At 39.1% G+C, this 21,231-nt stretch overlaps 2 protein-coding genes across 5 annotated transcripts in view; one reads left to right on the top strand and one right to left on the bottom strand.

Moving 5' to 3' along the window:
* Window positions 1–10,024, top strand: part of ntrk1 (neurotrophic tyrosine kinase, receptor, type 1) — a 45,094-nt gene extending 35,070 nt beyond the window's left edge. For all 3 annotated transcript variants that reach the window (XM_088084613.1, XM_042489213.2, XM_042489214.2), the window contains 3 exons: window positions 3,949–4,189; window positions 4,599–4,757; window positions 8,409–10,024. In XM_088084613.1, the coding sequence (XP_087940739.1) occupies window positions 3,949–4,189; window positions 4,599–4,757; window positions 8,409–8,594 (586 nt within the window). In that variant the 3' untranslated portion in view covers window positions 8,595–10,024. The remainder of the gene's footprint in view (window positions 1–3,948; window positions 4,190–4,598; window positions 4,758–8,408) is intronic.
* Window positions 10,025–13,138: 3,114 nt separating this feature from the next.
* paqr6 (progestin and adipoQ receptor family member VI) overlaps window positions 13,139–21,231 on the bottom strand; it is a 31,040-nt gene continuing 22,947 nt past the window's right edge. For both annotated transcript variants that reach the window (XM_088084614.1, XM_042489215.2), the window contains exons 5-8: window positions 20,734–20,860; window positions 18,914–19,010; window positions 18,236–18,380; window positions 13,139–17,065 (exon numbers count right to left, since the gene is read on the bottom strand). In XM_088084614.1, the coding sequence (XP_087940740.1) occupies window positions 16,800–17,065; window positions 18,236–18,380; window positions 18,914–19,010; window positions 20,734–20,860 (635 nt within the window). In that variant the 3' untranslated portion in view covers window positions 13,139–16,799. The remainder of the gene's footprint in view (window positions 17,066–18,235; window positions 18,381–18,913; window positions 19,011–20,733; window positions 20,861–21,231) is intronic.

Below are 21,231 nucleotides of genomic sequence, written 5' to 3' on the forward strand. Positions count from 1 at the left end.
AAAACATGTCTTTTTGATCTAGGGAGAGAACTTTTCCTTTGATTTAGATAAACGGATGATAAAGTTAACCGTTAATGGCAGCCCTAATTTACACCTGTGCTTTTCCTGATGTGACATATTGCGATGTCTGTGAAAAGGGCCTAATGTCTTGTTGTTCAATTACTGCTGAGACTAATATTTCGATGTTGCTGCTTTTCCTCCGTCTCTGCACTTTAATGTCTCTGAAGTCCTATTTGGAAGCAGTTTAGTTTAGATGGTAGGTAATTTAAATCTCCTGTAAATCTGACGTGTCTTTGTTCATAAGTCAAATTTAAGGATAAATTGCCCACTGTCTTTTTCTAAAGTGACTTAAACGTGTCTTAATAAAAGCAGTGATTTGTTTTTTACTCCATAATTTCTCCTCCTTTTGACCCTTTATTACACCACACTGTCACAGAAAATGGAGGCAGCAGTGAGTGGTATAGAAGGGCAATTTGCTTTGTTAAATCAGAAATGAGAAAAATATGGTTACATCCCAGGAAGGTCTCTTGTTCATGTCAAGGCACGGGGCAAAGGTATTACTTACTGCAAGAGTTGTGCTCACATGATAATTGCAAATATTGTGCAGAATGAAAATTGAAAACTAATGGATGCAGTAAACCAGCAGATTCGGCAGACTAGTGGCCATGAATTCTACATGAACTCATCTCAAGAAGAACTGAATAGTTTTGTATGGAAGCCCATTTCTGCCAGCATGATGGATAACAGAAAAAAAACAGCCATGATGTAACATCGGGGGCAGCGGCCAAATTAAAAAATGGCAGATATGGATCATACTCCTAGTTTTGACACAGACAAGGTTGAAATGTATAGTCATATAATAAGTTGGCAGGGATGGTAAATTATTATTATTGCCATGTTAATGCCATTGTTATTGTTCATTAAGTGCTACCAACACGGACATTATAAGTCACACTAGAGGCTGACGCTGTTGTGTCATATGTCACAACCGTCACGCCTCTATAAATTTCATGATGCCAGCATGCGGTCTAAAATCCCAACCTGGGGCGGCACGATGCTGACATTGTTTGGCTGGTGCAGAAATGCAAAGGCAGCATGAAGAAGGGACTTCATAATGGCCCTATAGCGCAGTCTTTGGGTAATAAGAGCTTATATCAGTGTAAGTCTACGCTACGTTTCAATAATTGCTCCACTTTAAACACTACCCAGTCGACGCAGCTGTAGACCAGTAACTCCTGTGTTCTGCTATGTAAAATTACTGTTTTTATCAATGGAGTTTGGTGGCTTCGATAAAAAGGCTTCAAGTCCCTTTTGGCCAGCTGACTGTAACGTAAAGAGGTGAAAATCCTCTAAAATAACACACACTTAAACTGACCTTTGTTAGGAGGCTAAAAACGAATCACCTGAGGCAGCGTTTGCTCAGCACTGTTTAATTTTATGTACGTAATATGAGGGGTTTTCTACCCGGAAGTTAAATAAATATTGTGATTCAGTCTATTGTAATCTTCAAGCTAAGTTTAGAAACCTCTGGAGGGACCTAAAGGAGTCACTGAGGACTGAGACAGTGTTGACCTATCAGAGCTCACTTGGCACCTGGGAAACCATCTGACAAAACTATTAGGGCAGACGCAGTTGATGCTGTCTGCCAGGTGTCCTCCACTGGAAACAGATTGGGAATTAAAACACACACAGACACAAACACACGTGCGCGCACACAGACTTCGCCTGAGATATATGTTCACCAATGGATGGAAATCACATTTCCAGCAGACAGAATGGGTGAAACGTCTGAGGGCCCCCACAATGCAGCTGCTTTCCCACCCTGCCACCTGCCTTTTAAACTAATAGTGATTGTATAGACAACTTCCTTCATAAGGAGGGGACAAAGTGGAGAGATAGATATTAGGATGGATGGAGACACATCAGCTGTGATTTGCTCATTTAGGGCCGGAGTTTGACGTTAGAGTGGGTGTTTGGGATCCACAACAACAACTGAGAGTCAATGTGGTCTGCATCTCTGAATTGCATTATTGCAAATCAATTGTAGGCGTATTACAAGCCTTATGTTTTCTATTAACCGTCGCTGTTAAATGGCTTTATTATGGCGTGGTCACGTCGACCATGAAATGCTCTCAAGAGCACATATATGTCAGAAATGTTCAATCTGCAGATTGCATGCTGAGGTCATTGTCCTTCAGGTCACCCAAGGTTGATGCCATAGTTACCAACAAAACAGGAGCCCGATCCCTGCCTGATTAACCTGAACAACCAATAGAAGCAGAGGAGAATAGCAGAGGCCAGCATGTTCTGTTCTTTACAAATGGAAATATGAGGCCCCTTTACACGGCACAGTGGTCAGGAGTTCAGCTCCAGTGCAGAAAAGAAAACCAATAAGAAAAATACTCTGTCATCTACCAAAAACATTTATTTTTTTAAAAAGCTTAAAAATCAGACTAAAAAACAGGGCACTACCAACACACATGACCTGAAGATTCAGAAATGATAAATGATGATCATTTAAAATGGTTCATTGAATTTATTTCAAGGATGCTCTAGGAATCTTTTGATTTTTTTGTGACTGCTTTTAAATTTTTGAGGTACTTATTTTCATTTAATGTCACTATTTACTTCTGCTCCACTACGTTTCAGTGAAAAATTGCACTTTATACTCCACTTTTTTAATTTGACAACTGTTATTTTTTTAAGATTAAAATTGAACAGTAAACAAATGACACCCTTATAAAATAAAACATAAAAAAAATTAAAAGATTACTGTTATATATTAAATGTGTTATATATGTGACCCCTTACAATAAAGAAATGTCAATTTTGAGCCTCTCGTCATGTTTCAAGTGTCTGTTAGTTGTGACAGCTCCACCAAAGAGACACTGACCCTCCAAACTTCTCACACGGTTTCATTTAAATAACCATTTGAGAACAAAAGAGATTAAGTAATCCATTTATGTACAAAAAGCAAAGATCATAGAAGAGTACAAAAAAAACATGGTGCACTACCTCCAGGAACAACTGGATTAAACTACCAAACTGCTCATTAAAGCAAGCGCCACCTCCAGCAGTTACAACAGTCGCAACCCAACTGCCAGAAAAAATTCTGGCTTTGTAAGTTTTGGCAAACCATGGACAGATTGCATTTGCACGTTATGTAGCCGATACATTGAAACTCATGTTTCACATGGTTAACTTGTAGTTAGTTCTAGACACAAAACCCACAAGGTTATGGTTAGGAAAAGATAATGCTTTGGCTCTAAATACCCAGATTTTGGGGCCTGATCCCCACTGGAAAAACAGTGATGTCTCGGTAAAACATAAGTGCTTTTTGTGTCACTAACTTGGCGGAAAACACAGATATGTTGGAAAACAACAACAATTAAGCAACGTGTCAGTAAAAACAACCGCTTTTCATGTCACTGTCCCAGCAGGGAACACAATTTTTATGTCAATATCCCAGCAGGAAATGCAGCGATATCTTAGTACAAAAACAACAACTTTTAGCAACTAGTCACAGTGACACTTCGCTACAAAATCCCGACATTCGGTGCCTGAAAAGCTGCTGGAAACACACGATGACTCACCAAAACACAACTGATTTTGTTGTTTGTTTGTTATGTATAATACCAAAATTTTCTGCTTATGTTGATGTATTAGTGACAAAATAATTATGTCATAAATTAGTACACATCACTAACTGGAGCTTTTTTTTTTTTACTTATTAATGAACTTTAAGTCCAGCTTGCTAATAATGCTGTTGTACTTATACCTAAGTTGAATTTTAAATGCAGGATTCAATGGCAAACGAGTATCATGACCTCAAAGTATCTACATACATCTCTCATATTTCCTTGTCATCTGCCCAATAAAGCTGAAAAACCCCTAAAAAAGCAGCCTTGATCCAGAAACACTCACTTGTTCCTCATGTGTCATCCGCAGAGCTCACGGCCCCGACGCTCGTATCCTGGAGGAGACGAAGATGCCGCCGCTGGGTCAGCTCACCATGCCTCAGATGCTGCACATCGCCGCTCAGATCGCCTCGGGCATGGTCTACCTGGCATCGCTGCACTTCGTCCACCGTGACCTGGCAACCCGCAACTGTTTGGTTGGAGAGGGACTGGTGGTCAAGATTGGAGACTTTGGCATGTCCAGAGACATCTACAGCACCGACTACTATCGGGTATGTGGCTGGAAAAGACAAAGACAGGACTGTAATGTTTTTTTGGCTCTAAGATGAAAAGTTCTCAAAGTATCAGTTCAGTCTAATGACAAAAACAGATTTTTTTTCTCTCAATTTTTGGCCTTATGAATAGTTACACTTTTGGGGGGCTTTGGGATCATTTTCCTTTAACTAGTCTAAATTGAAGCTATTTTGGATGTTAAATAAAACTCTTTTTGACAAGGTCAGTGGGTATTTTCGAGGATGAACAGGAATTAGTCTGTTGAGATTTGCTGAAAAATGTGTTACTAAAAGATGGTATTTCTGCTTAGTGTCACCAACAAAGCAAAGTGGTTAAATGTTCACCTTGAGACTTTTATTATGCAATAAAGATGAAAAATCACATACTTTGCCTCGTCTCCATCCTAAGGTGGGCGGCCGTACGATGCTGCCAATCCGCTGGATGCCCCCAGAGAGTATCATGTACAGGAAGTTCACCACAGAGAGCGACATCTGGAGCTTCGGCGTGGTGCTCTGGGAGATCTTCACCTATGGAAAACAGCCCTGGTACCAGCTGTCCAACAGTGAGGTGAGCTAGAATGAAGAGTTTATCGACAGCGTTCATGGTCAATAATTGAGATGTTACTTATTATTGGCAAAAAAATGTTTTTTCATCAAAGCAAACAACTGCAGAAACAGGTCTTTGTAGCCTTCATGGCTCCATTTAAAAGATCAACGATCCAAACGTACCTTTTGTGGCATCCAGCCGTGCAGGTAGTAGTAGTTTAACTTATCTGTTGCCATCCCAATACAATGACAGTGAGGGACATTTCATCTTTGCTGCTCAAAACGCTGATTGTGGGTGTGGGACTCTGGTTGTTTCATGCAATGCTGTTAACAGTTTTTCACCAATTCGGGTAGCCTATTCGCTTTCTTTCCAAGAGTTAGGGCACGGTCACAGATGAGCGAATGCTGGTGAGTGACCATCACCTGCTTAGGCGATATTAATGATTAATGTGAGCACTGCCGGATGTGACCATAGACTGTATATAAAGATGGACGACATGACAGCTCTCAGTCGGATATCGTTACTGTGCAGATGCAGGGCTCCCAATGACATCATCCTCGCAAGATGGCAACGCTCGTATCCGGAATATTTTAACCTTACTTCAGCATAGCGGGGGTAAGTGGGGGTGCGGCGTCCATCTTTATTTACAGTCTATGGGTTCGACTAAGCCCCCAGGACGTTTGTAAATCAGTAAGTAATTTTTTTTGAGCATCATTTTTTGAGATACGACTCATTCGCTATCAGGATTTATTCCGTCTGGTTTAAAGGGACAGTCCACCCAAATCACACACTCTCAAAAAAAGATTTAGCCACTAGCCAGTCATAGAGTTTCAGTTTCATTTGTTGAGGTTTGGAGATCAAATTCAATTACCCCATGCCGAAATAAACTCTGATGATGTCTGACAGGAAATCTAAGCACACGGCATCAAGTTAAAACCTAAGAGTGAAATATTAAACTCTGTCTACAAAAGCACTCTGTTATCAGACAACTTTCTCTGGGTGGAGCTGCAGTCCTCCCCACTGGCCACACAACTAAGAGATTTAGTTAACTGATGACCTTTTGTTTGTCTTTTGGGTTTTAAAGTGCCATCTAAAAACTGGATCACTTAAAATCCCATTGAAATTTATGACTATGCAAGTCAATAAAAACCATCCTTGGAGTGGAAGAAGAAATGAAATCAATATTAGTGAGAAATTAGTTTTTAAAAAGTACAAGAAAATTACGTGAAAATAAGCAGAAATCACAAAACAAACAAAAAACACACACAAAAAAAAGAATAGAAAAAACAATAACAACAAAAAGACACAAAAAAGGGGCTTAAGAATTAAAACAATTTTGTAAAAACATTCAAATACATAATTATGATCGTTAGAAATATAGTTTTCTGGGCATTTTTCCCGCAGCACAAGAAAGGTGATGCCAATTCAGATTTCAAATGGTTACACATTGCTAGTAAAAAAAAATAGACGCTTTAAATCTATTTATTGCTATTACCTTTTTTCTTTATGGCAGCCTGAAATATTTTGCTTCTTCCACATACAGTAATTCAAACTTGTAGAACAATTTTCAGTGTGGCTGTTGGTACTTCAGAGCAGATGTTGCTGAAGTTTTTCACCGCTCTGCACTCTTAAACTAATCAATAAGTTCATAGTAATTAAGGGCGGTCCAGTCTAGCCTTTTCAGCCGGAGCACCAAGACGTGGGACTCCACTGCGACCACAGCGGTGCTATTAAAGGCCGAAACCCTCTCTCCTTTCAAGAGAAGGGTGGATCACTTTTCGCTGGCACTCAATTCTAATCTCATTGGCTCTCATTTTTGCCCGGGGCCAATGAGCTTTAACCTTGTTAGCCCAATCTGTCTCGGCCAATGAGGGACAGGTGAAATTATCATGTTGCCTAAACACGCAGTGGAGGAGATAAATCATCCCAAAATACTGACTCTGCACGCCAAGGCGACAGAGGCCATTTTTGGGCGTCCGTTTTTCAGTTTTTGTGCCGGGCTGTGAGTCTGACTGACGGGCCATTTTGGTGTGAATTGGCTCAGCGCTGACAGACCTCTTCTGCTCATTGAATCGGGCCAAGGTTAACAATGGGGGAGAGATTGAGTCAGTAACCCTTCAAATGGAGAGCGCAGTAAAATCCTCTCTCTCATCCTCAACAGTGATTTATTCACTGAGCAGCCGGAGCGTGTGAACTCAATCAGTCATCACAGCCATTAGTGTCTGAGCGGCAGGTTATTCATATTTTGGCTGCTCTCATTTGTTCCCGAGGTCTCTGCTAATGGACTCATATCTGTAAATCTGTAGATATGAAGGCTGTTCTGCCAAAAAGGATCTTTTAGAGAAAAAAAAATCATCCTTGGTGCATCATCTACTGTCTCTCTCTAAATGAATTTTAATGGTATTGCCACAGGCAGGTCAAAATGTTCTCATATCTGCTGAAATATTGCAACATCTTCTGTGTGGATTGGCACTGATTCATTAGACATTCATGATTCTCAGATGACTATGACTTTGGTGATTACATGATTTGTTTGCGAAGGCTATTTCTGTGTTTTACTTAAGTATCTCAAGAACTGAGAAGTGCCGCTCTGTCAGTGACCTTCCACGTGTACTTATAACGTTTTAGGTATTCTTCTGCATCAGCTGTTTATGCTACAGGATGCCGTTACAGTGATGTGAAGAAATGCACATGGTGGGAAGAAGCAGCGTTGTCTTTGTGTTGACACAACAGTGCAGACTGTCAGGATAGTTGAGATTAGGCAACAAAGTCACAGATGGTTAGGTTTAGGTAAAAGAGACGCAAACTCTGGGACCCATTCACCTCCCCAGGTGCCCGCCCTGTAAGTGAACTTGCGCTCCTTATATTACGTGGTTACCGGCAGCGTTATTATCTGGCCCTGCGCTTCTGCGTTTCACGTGCACGCATCCAGTTCCGTCCAGCCGTGTTCTCTAGTGAGGCCGCCCAGGCGTGTTGCACGTGAATGCACCTGCTGCCATCTGTCGCTTCATAACAGTGCTACCTGTTCTCTGAGAGCGTGTTCTCATCTGACACCGTTCAGCCGTGTTACGGTTAGACCCAGAAGGCGGCTTTTGGTGTCACGTTGGTATGCCAAAAGCACTGACAGAGTGGCGCTAATTGACTAATTAACCTTGGAGTGAGAACATGCCGGATATTCATGGTTTCCAGAGGATAAAGTGCCATAACACTGACTCTGCTCCTCTACTCTTTTCTAATTACACAAATGTCAGCTTTTGTCTGCTCATCTCTCGTGCTCTGCTTATTAACATTTGACACATAGGATGCATATTCTATAAATTACAAGAATCAGATCATTCATATCACTTCTAATATACCCTTTATATTGATTATTATCAATTATCACTAGTTATTCTGCCATATTCACTCAGCTTGCGGAGGAAATCAGAGACCGAAGGTATCACTGTAGGTCGACTGCAAATTTCGACGCCACCGTGCATTGTATGTAAACACCCAATTGCTTTTACATTAGTACTGACAGGTAGCGGGCATAGCTCAATGGCCCTTCGTGGCAGTTCTGTTAGTTTAACATTTATCACAACAGCGCTCAAGATATGATGCATCCTGGAGTAATTAAGGACAGATAAACACGATTTCCGGTTAATGTAACGTTTTAAATTTCCACCCCAACAGGCCATCGAATGCATCACGCAGGGTCGGGAACTGGAAAGGCCACGCACCTGCCCGAAGGAGGTGTACCTGCTGATGCAGGGCTGCTGGCAGAGAGAGCCCCAGCAGAGGATGGTGATCAAGGATATCCACAGCCGCCTGCTGGCCCTGGTCAAGAACCCGCCGGTTTACCTCGACATCCTCGGCTAAAGGGGCCAAGAGCCAACCAGAGAACGGAGGTCAGAGGCTGGGAAGGTTCAGGTTTTGATTTGAGACCTCAAACTTTTTATTTTATTACTCTAATCAGGGGTTGATTACTTTAAACAGGTTCCTATTAAGTTTAAAAGTATGTCCCAGTTCTCCCAGCTGCTGCTTTTCCAGCCTCGATGTTTAAGGATGAACTGTTTGCAGTGACCTCGTCGCTTTACCTCATCCCAGCTCGACCCCGACCCCTTTTTACTGCCCCGTCATTCTCTGGAAACCTGTCGAATGTTTACCAAAGTGTCTCATGTTTATCTGAAGTGGGATCAGCCAGATGGAGGGACATGCATGGAAGTGTTGAAGTAACTGTATATGGACTTTACCTTGCTGGGAGCGATCTCAGATGACGGCTTGTTGGAGGATTTTGGCTCTGCGGAGGTTTTTGAGCTGAGCTGTGATACATTTTTTTCGACTCCACAGCCGACACTTGTGTTGAAAGGCAATTAGAAAATGAAACGGATGATTACAAAGGAGGGCACTTCACAAAACGAGTCAAAAGTGGAAACCAATTTTTCAGATCTGGGCGCAGCAGACTTGTACAGAACAGTAACTGATTTTGAAAAAGTTTTGATATGGGAGGTAATTTAAGGCTTTCAGTTAATGTATATAAGATATCAAAGTTGTACAATCAAAACCTTGGAAAGGTTATTTGTTTCTGATGTGTCAAATCCAGTGTATCATATGAGTATTTTTCAAAATCATGAACAAAATGTCATATAAGTGTGTGTTTACATTTAATGCTATCAAATATGAAGAAAAAATACTTCCAAAGAACAACAGTGTGACCTGTGGCCTGCCTGCGGCACTCAGGACTGGCTTTTGTACGAATTAGCGATGTTTAACATGCTGCTGTAACCACCTTACAATCAAAGCACTGCAGTGAAATTTGGTAAGGGGGCAAGATGGTGGGGAGGGGACACACTGAGATGTTTCAGAGGTAACAGATGGATTAAAGTGTGTGAAAGAGAGGGACAGATGGCACTGAAACAGAGACTGGAGGTGAAGGGGAAAATAAAGTTTAAAAACAAATGGGGCATTTTAGAGGGGGAAAGGATGAGTATACAAACCGTTGTGATGCCTTTAAAGGGGAAGTTCTCCCCAAAATCAAAAATACATATTTTTCCTCTTACCTGTAGTGCTATTTATCAATCTAGATTGTTTCGGCATGAGTTGCTGAGTGTTAGAGATAAGAGGAAAAATGTGCATTTCTGATTTGGGGGTGAACTGTCCCTTTAAGTGTAAATAATAAATGTACATACTCTGTATTAATGTCTAAAAAGTATATATATCTTCATGTATTGTTACTCCAGCACTTTGTATATTGTCTGCCCTTAAAAATAAACAAACTTGATTAAAAAATGGCTGCAGCCTGCGCAACATCCCTTTGCATCAGTCAATCCATCATTATCGGATGCTTCAGAGCGAACAATGATTTGGGCTGCCGACTGTACTTAAAGTTAGACATCTTAACAAGGCTATTCAAGAGCCTTCTATTATTTTGACGAACTAATCAGCAACCTGCGACGTCTCCGCGGGATCCTCAGCAGATGGTTATTGAAAAGGAATAATCAAGTTTCATATTGCCTTACTGCCGGGCCTCCAGCAAACAAACACCCTCCAAACCAAACCCTTCTCTCCACCTCACACTACCAACCCTCCCCTCCACCTCCTCCTCCTCCTCACCACCTCCCTCCCTCCATCACTCTGTATGCAGAGCGTCTCCAGGGAGTGGTAATGGATTGTGAGTAATGCTATCATCCCTTTCTCTGTCTCTTTCTTTCTCTCTACCTCCTCTGGTGTACCGGGGGGATGAAAACACTTGGAGGACTCGTGTCTGGCTTATTGTTTCTTCTAGTGTCTACAAGCAGATTCTGGGCCAGATAGGATTAGCACACTCTGTAGTGTTTGTCCCTGTCATCCTTAAGGGCTCCATTTGTGGTTTCAGAAAGAACCTTTTTAATAAGCACTCGAGTCTCCAGCCTGGTTAGATGTGGGATATGACTATAATAAGAGCTGGAAATGAGGCCATTTTTAAAATGGAACCCCTATTAGAGCTTTGCAGCGGGAAACTTTCCTTTTTAATCTTCCACCTCGTTGTATAATACATGTATGCAGGACATTGATTTTTTTATGGTAATTATTTCTTCTATGATAATGTCAGTGCAGATTCATTCTGGTCTGTGGTCACTGCTAATAACAAGCCACTCTGCATGCTTTACCACCCCTCCTGTAAGACGGCATTAAAGATTGTGACTCAATAGGAAAAGTACTCCTGCACAAAATGTTGAAGCCAGGGATGCACAATATTGCACGATATATATTGCTGATATATAACAACTCATTTGGCTGATAACAATATTGATGTATCCAGTTTTTTCTTCACCTAATTTTAGTGATCATCAGGTCTCTTCTGTAAAATTGATTATGCATACTGTTATCGTGATGGAGACATAAAAAAGAAAGCTTTTCAATGTATGTAATATTCATTCATAGTGTAAAAATAAGAAAAATAGTTTGGGGTGATGTTTTGTATATGTTCACTTTGTCAATAATAATAATAATAATAATAATAATAATAATAATAATAATAATAATAACAATTTTAAAAAAGATCAGTTTGTCATATTGACAGAAATCAGCATGTTGGTCGATTCCGATTTTTCATTTTAACCCTTTGAAACTGGAGCAAATTGACTTGATTTCTTTTAAAAAACATTTAAAGAGTTCAACGAGTTGCTGTAGAAGAAATTACCCAAAAATGTGCAACTGGCTTTAAGTGATGTTCTCTCCTATTCAGGCCACACCACTGTTTCTGTTTAAACAAACGTTTTACTATGTTTTGTCAAGAATGAACACAATCCTGCTTTAGATTTTTACCCTTTTGACTAAACTGTGTGCTGCCTGAAGCGTTTAAGTTTAAATCGTTTCATAATTCACAGCTGAAGAAGCTCTGACTATAACAAACTGCATTGAAAAAGATCAACATTTTACAAATCTACAAGTGAGGAGCGAGAGATCATTTTACTTCAGCTTTTTTTGTGAGATTGTGAATGAAGTTTTTCTGCAGTGATATGTCCTATATTCTAGGTTTTAACACTGCACGATGACCCTCATTTCAAGGGTGCCTTACACAAAATAAAATTATAAAAGTAGCAGACGACTTGAACTTCTACAAAGTAAAGGATGCGATCTCAAAAGTTACAGTTGCAATCTGCCATAAAATGGAAAAAGATGAAACTATGCACGCTTGAAGCAGGAAGTACCATGACATTTCCATCATAAATTGATGCAGGAAAGGCACAAAGTGGCACCCAGAAATTCACCAGAATATCAGAAATTAAGTCCTTAATGCTCTGACTTTTTGAAGGGAAGACCCACAAACCATCGACTTATTCTAAGTAAAGCTTTATGAATATAGGACTTTTTAAAAACAGAATTACAAAGTGCTCTACAAGCACACAAAAAACATAAAAGGAAAATGAATTATATAACTAGAGAAAAACTTGCCTGTAAAGGTGGGTATTTAGGTGCTGCTTAAAACAGTCCCAAGGTTTAGCAGATCTGAAAGATAGAGGGAGATGGTTCAGAGGAGTAACGTGTACCTCCAGATATTAGAAAAAAATGCCCTTGATGTTCACTAGAAACATTTTTTAAGAATCTAAAACAAATTAAGACAAAGTCTGGCCTGGAGGCTGTTTATGGGACTATATTTCTTGTTACACTGACCACTTTTGCAGCCTGATTATTATCTTTTTTTTTTCCCTGAGTTGGATTCCCTGCAGATAAATCTTTGGGGGATTCACACACACTGTTGCAACACTGCAGCTGAAGTCCATTTTTTGGGGGGGGGGGTTCGGGGGTGTTAAAGCTAATTGGCAGACAGGAGTGATGAATTGCTCAGCTCAAAATGATATGACCTACTCTTACTGTGCTGTTCTGCCCTCTGCTGGTCACTCACACACACTGCTTGGATTCGGACTACTGTTAACATGCAGGGATCTGCAGTGTCTGCAAACAAAAAGAATATATATGTCATTTTTTAAACAAATTATATCTTAAATTAAATAATAAATTGCAGTATTTCCACAACTACATTTTGCATGGTTGTAGATATAGACATGAGGACAAGATGCATATGTTTATGTACTTACAGAACAGAAGAGTTGCAATAAGTCAATTAATTAACAAAGTCAACGAGCAACTACTTTCAGGATGGAATCATTTGTTTTTGTCTCATTTTAACCCTTTGAAAATTCAGCAAAAACACAGAAAAGGGAAGAAGGATATGAACAACAAAAGAGGATACTTGTCTTTAGTATACATGTATACTGTGGTTACACTCTTTATATACTAATGATATGTACCATACAGTGTACAGCATATCAGCTAAAATTAGGCTGCCTATAAGCTTGAGAAACTGCCTTGATCACAAGGTAGGAATGTAAAAAAAAGACAATCTGTTTTTAAGACACTTGAAATAATTCTAGTAACACTTATTACACTTATAAAAGGCTTAATTTATTACACAGGTCTAGTAGAACAAAGTAGCAAATTACAAATTATACACAGCAAAGAACAAACACATTTAAAAAGTAGTTGTCTTTTAAACAGACAAGGAATAAACATTATATCAAAAAGGCACCAATGATTCTTCCAAACCCTGTTTTTAATTCTTGTTGTATAAAATGGTTCGTCCCTCACTCGTCTTTGCTTTCTGTTTCACGTTTTCAAACATCCTTCAATACGCTGTGTTCCTTTTTTCAAGAGGTCGTCATATGAAAAGTGCCCAGTTTTCCTGATAATTACAACCTGAATCTGCTTTGTCACTGAGGATTAAACTAACGTTTAACAGTGAACTGGTCTGGAGAATTTCGATAGATAAATTTGGTCTAAATGAAGGTAAAAATGCAGAAAAAGGCAACATCAGCATCGATCTATTTGATGTGGAAGCTTCTCTGAGCTTCATAAACATAAAAAAAATACAGTGCAGGCACCAAACGGCTGAGAATGAGTGAGATGACGAAAAAAAAAAACCCCAAAAGCAGCAGCTCAGAAATAAATGAGTTCCAAACTAGTTTGGGTCGATAACAAAGAACCACAACAGAAGCCAGTAATGACACAATTCCAAGAATCAACAGGGTCGAGCCGAGGAATGCTGTAAGATGATGACTGTCGAGAAATAAAAAAATCGATCCACGCTCGGCAGGGGTGGAGATAAAACAGAAACAGAGTAGGTGGAAACCACATTGAAGGCAAATGCTGCTCCGTTTCGTCTGCGACATAAATATGACTTTTATACTCTGCACACTAACCTTGAAAACATCCTAAAAAAACTCCTCTAATACAAAAGTGTGTGTTTTTGTGTGTGTGTGTGCGCTCATCGTAATTCTACACATTCACTCTGCGTTCAACATTTCTACCTCAGCATCCAACGTGGACCTGATACACACCTCATCCCATAATATCACATGCATTTTCCCCTCTTATTAAACCCAGCGCAGCTAAAAGACTTTTTTGTGAGTGTGTGTGTGTTAGTCACTGTGTGCACAAACTACTGGTGTTACAGGTGGAATTAAGTGTAAATTTCTGCCCAACATGCTTTAAAATTTTATACAAATGAGTCTTCCAAACTGTTTGTCAAGTAAAATTGTTGAAATCTGTACCTACAGTTTGTTAGTGCTACAACATTTAAGTAATGTGACACCCCGTCTCCCATTAAGCCCACTAACAAGAGTAGCCTGCATATTATTATATATTATTAATTATTACATCTCATTTTTGTTCATTATTAAACCTTAGAAGTTTCATTTTCTTAAAACAAGTGAAAAAAAGCAAATAATTTTGCCTGTTTTTCAAAATTGTATTGATTAATCTGCCTTTTCTTCTTAATTAATCAATTGTTTTGTCTATGAAAGATTTGAAAAAAAAACTGAAAAAATGCCCATCACTTCTCAAGTTTTGTCTAAGAAGGTAAAAACCTAAATATATTCCATTTAAAAATACATAAATCAAAGAAAAGCAGAAAAATATGAACATTTAAGAGGCTGGAACCAGCAAATGTTTGGAATTTTTGTCTGAAAAACTGAACTAAATCATTAATTAAATATCAAAATACTTTTATTAATGGACTAACCAATTAATAAACTAACCATTTCAGCTCAGGTAATTTTGTTGTTGTTATTTCTCTGTTTCCCATCTTTGTAATATTGTCTGTATTATCTAATGGATTAAATCTTTAGAACCTGAGCAAAGTGGCTTCATTTCTTTCAAAAACATGGAAGTAATAAGTTAGTAAAAAAAGTTAAAAAAAAAAAAGAAATTACCTGAAAATTAGCAAAAGAAAAGGGGGGAAAAAGACATACAAAGAAATTACGTAGGAAAAGAATGAAAAAAAAAACAAAACAAAAAACAATTCTGTAAAATAACTGTATACATGTAATAATGATACACATAAATGTAGTTTTCTGGACATTTTCCCCTTCTTTTTAAACATTTTTTTTTTTTAAATCTACTCATTTTTGCAGGTTGCAGAGCATGTCTTTCCACATTATTCATTGCTTTTTTCCCCATGATTTTGAAAGTAATCAAATCAATCAGCTAGTTTCAAAAGTTTAAATTCCTGTGAAAAGTGTCTGAATGCAGCACAAAAAAGTGATGTCGATCCAGGTTTTAAAGGGTTAAGGTACACACTGGAGAGTACCCTCATCACGTTTTTTTGCATCTGAAAATCCCATTTTATGTTGCTTGTGTAATACTTTTATTTTTTTTTGAATATGTGAAAACAAATAAATTAGTAAACTTTTGTTTGATAGGAAACCTGCGAAAATATTTTTTCACTTGTTTTAAGAAAACAATAATCACAGTGAGTGAATCATGGATTTATTAAGAATTATTATTTTTACTAAACTATGGTACTATAGATCTCCCCGAAAAGAAAAACATATATCTTTATTCCTGTTTACACACCTAAAACAAGCAACACAATTCCAAGTATATAGAAGACACTTATTATTTTAGTCTCATGGGACAAGATAACCACAATATATATGGAGTGTTATGTTTCTTTTTATACTGAATATTTACCATAATACTGCAATACCAAAAAGACCCCCATATTAATACAACCCCAGACTAAATATACCCGCCCCCCCCCCTTTCTATATCTCTTAAGTTATAAACCACAAGTGCTGGAAATTTGACTGGAATGAAAATATGCAAAAAGCTTATAAAGCTGTAATAAAGCCGCTGAATTGAAGTGCTTTTGTACATGATAAAATGTTCAGGACAGACGAGACGGAAGAACAAGAGAAAAACGGTGCTCAGAACATAAAAATTGTTCAAGACCCTCAGGGGGCATGAGGCCACTATAGTGTTGCGATGGAAACGCACTGTTATAAAAATGGTACCTGTCTTAATCACTGCTGCACTGAAACATTTTTTTCTCCCACAGATTGTGGGGTTCATAATGAGGCAGGCAATCTGAAGAAAAAAAAAGAACCACATGACCTGCAAATTAATTCCAGTCAGTGCAGAGTGGGATCAATAGGTGGATATATAAGAGCCGGCAACTCAATCTGCATTATATTATGCAGAGTTGAATGAGGGGTTGTCTTCATGCATAGAACTAAGTGGTCCACTTACAAAGAATACTTTCAGCAAATCCTTAATAAAGTAAAGGAGATTCTGGACTAGTAAATGCAAAAAGAAGCATCATTAATTGTAAATATAATCCCTGCCAACTGTGACATCAGATGTTTCCAGTTTGAGGTTGACTGTAAACACTGTGAATGAAGTGCGGGTCTGTGATAAGGCACTTGTGCGTTGTGTCACAACAGCATGCTTCCTGCAACCCAGAGCCTTTTTTAATGCACATTGAGTAACATTAAAAATAAATTAAACAGACTTTTTGTACATGTTTTCTCACAGATTAATGCAACATCAGAAAAAGGCTTCAGTAAGTGCGTCTGGGTCCTCAGCTGCTGAGCGAACACATGAACAGATAACTTCAGGTGTGTAACCGCGTTAGAGATTCTTAAGCACTGACCATGATGTATCAACTACTACTGGTGTTAAATGACAGTGAAACACACGGACAAACAGCCCAAACCTTTACTTCGTTGAGCCATGTTGAGGCTGTTGGTGGAGAACGCGCCCTCACTGCTCCTTGCACTCGCACGGTGACACGTGCGGCTGGTTGGAGGTGTGGCAGCGTTTCCACAGCAGCGGGGCGCTGAAGATGACAATAATGCCCAGGTTGAGGACGAGGCTGGCGGCCAGCACCCCGATGGTCCCCAGAAAGGAGGGCATGGCTCCGTGGGCTAGAAGCCACGCCCGCCGTGACGCCATGTCTGCCACCACGCCCTCCATCTGGAAGTGGGTCCCCACCACGGCACTGATGTGGAAGAGCTGGTGGCTGTGGCCTATGAGAGGAGAGACGGCAGGATTCAGAGTGTGAAACGAAGATGAGGATGTTAAACTGTGAAAATGTGCACGACTGAATCTCACCTCTGCACTGCCCACAACATTAAGAGAAACATCATGAACACTATATCAACAATGTCAAAATCTCCCATCAATCAAACTTAATGCTGTATCTTAAATTTCACACTGTGTGTATATATCTGTATGTGACCCTGTCTATACTGATCCCTACTTTTACCCTCTTCATATTTTTGTTATCCATACTGTTACCTGATTTCAGCACTGTATATACTGTTTATTTTGTATATCATGTATACTGTATATACTGTTTATTTTGTATATCATGTATACTGTATATACTTTTTATTTCATATATAGTGTATATTGTATATACTTTTTATTTTGTATATAATGTATACTGTATATACTGTTTATTTTGTTATTTTCACATTTGCTCCTTATGTGGATTTTTTTTTCAGTTTTTGGATTCTTCTTCCCAAATTCAATCGGTGAGTAATTTACAAATGATCATTTGGGGTGTGCAGTAGTGCTTTAAACTTTGCTGTGTTTCAACAACTGCTTTTAGGGAGATATTTTTTAACAGCAATAGCAAACCATCTTCTTTTTCTCTTTTTTTTTTTGCACAATCAGTGACAAACACAGCAGCTCTTTCTTTGTGTGAGCCACTGGTGCAGAGCATTTTTACACAAACCCTCCTTGAAAACAACCTGTTTGAAACCTTACCAAGGTAAACAGCTGTCCATTGAGCCAAAAAAAAAACAGCCATGAAAATTTGTTTGGAGAGTTTGCAGACTATCAAAAAAAACAGGTTTCATACTGAGCCATTATTCTGTGTCCAGTAGTTGGCAAAAAAACTGTAAAACATAAAAAAACATGCAAAAGCTACAGTCTGATGTGGAGGGTTAAGCCTCGCTGTGAAAACGTCACTGAAGCATCTTCTCCCATCCAAGTACTGACCCGGCCCGACCCTGCTTAGCTTCCGAGATCGGACGAGATCGGGCGTGTTCAGGGTGGTATGGCCGTAAGCTCTGAAGCATCTTCTGACACACTTTCTGTGCTTTTGTTATTTCCTCGGTAAGGGCATCAAGATATGAAGTACTTTTCAGTATATGCTGCGCTAAGCCCAAATAGCCAGTTACAGGACATACCAAAGTAGTCGAAGCGGCCGGGGGCCAACCTCTCCGGGAGGTGGGCGGTAAACAGGAAACAGGTGAGGAAGGCAAAGAGAAGGTGATAACAGTGACTGGACAAGGCGTCGCTCGGGCTGCAGCTTCCCCCGCAGCACAGAAGGATCTACAGACAGATTTTAAAATTAAATATATATATATATATTTTTTTTTTTTTTTATTTTTTTAAAACACTATTTGTATTTTTTATTTCAGTCTCTCAAAAGAAACAGAGAAGATAAAATACTGATCGAAGGTGTAAATATTCATGTGGAAGTTACTGTTCTGCACACTGATGGCTAGAGCATTGTTGACAGCATTTTTGAGCTACTTAGGGACAAAATGAACTTGCACAAACAATCACAGTGATTAGTAGGATTAATTAATGGCAGCAATGCCTTTGTCTTAGACTAAGAAAGGAAATCAGTTTCTGGGTTAGTGAGCCAAAAATCCTGTTCAAAGTATTATTACAGCCCAGTACTAATCACCTCTGAGCACTTACATAATGACACCAAATAACACACTCTGCAGCTGCATAATACGACAGTTCATAGTGGAAATAAAAGCTTTAAATTCATCCAGAGAAGAATAAACGTGTGCATACAGTTTATTCTGATGTGTAGATAAAGGAGCATCTAAAGAGACAATTCTGACACTCACCCTGTAAAACAGAGGGACAGTGTCAAAAATAAAAGGAAGGACAAACGCTCCTGTCCTCAGGGCTTTACTTCTCTGTGGGAACTGCAGCTCCAAAAACCTGTGGACACAATCACGTGGCAGTAATCAAGTGGTTTCATTTATAGTAAAAATATAACCCAGCTAGCATTTCAGCGACATCCGGAAGGCAAAATACAGCAGAAGGTGAAAGTATAATGTTAGAAACTCAGTTTAACACTTGATTTAACTTTAAATTCAATGCATGCATCCTCGCTTCCTATAGCTCAACACGTAAGATAAGATACAACAAATATTTATACAAAGGGACCGCTTCACAGCAGTTGCAATACAAAGTTTACAAAGTTAATATAGAGCAGATATAAACTAAATCCCCTACACAGCACCAATAGGCATATTTTTCTACACTTAGTAAAAGTAAAATATAAAAACAGTTTTTTTTCTGAGGGGACACATATTAAGTGGGGGATCGGGGGGGGTCCTACCAAAGAAACTTTGAGCCTCAAAGAGTCCATTTCCTGCATTCTGGTGAATTTTCATGCACATATTTGAACCCTTTCTGCATCAATTTTCAGTGGAAATATGGTACTTCCTGCTTCAACCGTGCATAGATGCTTTATCTTCTTTCCGTTTTATGGCAGATTGCCATCTGTGTTTTTGAGCTTGCATAATACCACCACCTACTCTACCAACTATGAGTCACATTTTAGCAGTTCGTCCTCCGCTACTTTAGCTTTCACGTGTTCTAAATATTGAGAAGGACATGTACCCTGCCTCACACCCAAAACTGACGCCTATATGATAATGACAGTGACATATTCCAGGAATAGCTGCAGCAGGTCACCGTGTGTTTAAGAGCTGCTGAGCCCAGAAGAATTGCATTTGTCTGGGTTTCAGTGGAGAGTTTAAGTGTCACATGATGGTGTAAACGCTGTCTCAGCCGAGTCTCCATCCTGGCAACACAAGTCGCAGGAAAACACTAAAACCTTACAGGCATAAGTAAGTCGCATTTATATAATCAAATGCTGTTGTAGAGGGGTTATCTGCATTTGGTGACATCTGTTTTCAGTCCTTTGAACCCGTAGGCCTGATGGTAAAAAACAGCATTTTATCATTGAGAAAATATTTCCAAAGACAGGCTGTTTCTCTCTCTGAGCAACAAGGAGACAATTCTGCAGCAAGAGTCATGACTAAGACCAGAAGGAGAGCACATTGTGCCTGTTTTAAAGACTTTGAACTGGCTGCCTGTTATTTTTTATTAGTTTATTAGGCACTGCATGGCCTTGCACCAGACTTCATCTCAGAGATGCTTTTAGTAAATAAGTGACAAAGGCCATTCAGATCCTCTGACTCTTATTTTTTTATTTTTCTGCAGAGTTGAGCTAAAACATTTGGTGATTCTGCTTTTAGCCGTTATGCTCCAAAACGCAGAACAGCCAGAGGATCTGAGAGGAGCTGGAAATACTGATGCTTTCAAACGTAAACTCAAAACTTAAAAAAAAAGTCTTTTTAGTCTCTTTTTATTTTTTTTTAGATCCATTTTTGCGGATTTCATATGTTGTTCTTGTTTTTGTTTCTTCAATCAAACCGTAAAGCAATTCGAATTTCATTCAATTTGTTTAAATTGTGCTATATGTATATAAAACCTGATCGATCAATTGAAATAATATCAGTACCTTGACAATGTTTACTTCATTTTACCTAAATTCCTGAAAGCAAGAGCACCAAAAATGCAAAATATTCCAAAATGAGTTTCACATTTTGGCCAGAGGCAGAGAGTCATTATGTACGCCGCTGAGTCTTACCTGGAATAGCAGGACATGCTGGTACAGAACAGTGTGTTTCCAATGGCAATGGGGACAAAATGCTGATGGAGCCAGCTGTTTACCCAGCAGTCGGGCATGACGTAGTATCCGTAGCTTATGGCACAACCTGAACAAAAACACAGGACAGTCAAAAAATAAAAAGTTAATTGATTTGACCTGAGAAGTTACGGTCATTCTAGGAGATTTCTATGTGGACTTTTACCTTCCTTTCTATCCTGCATGAGCTCTTGTTCACTTTTATAATAATAATAATACGGGAGAAAAAACAAACTTCCGGCACTCATGCATGGAGCAGGGACAAACGTAGCTGAATTATGTTAAAAAGCCTTTATTCAGAACATGGCTATTTGCATAACAACCAGATTTGACACTATGGTCTTCACCAGGGTGCAAAAAAACAAAAACTAAAAAGGCAGCCTTTTTGCCTGAAGTTTGTTTTTCCTCCCATGTGCTGACCCTTTTTTTCCAATACCATCT

This window comes from Plectropomus leopardus, chromosome 11 (assembly GCF_026936395.1).
Source record: "Plectropomus leopardus strain MGB_pleo_1.0 chromosome 11, ASM2693639v1, whole genome shotgun sequence".
Taxonomy (NCBI): Eukaryota; Metazoa; Chordata; class Actinopteri; order Perciformes; family Serranidae; genus Plectropomus; species Plectropomus leopardus.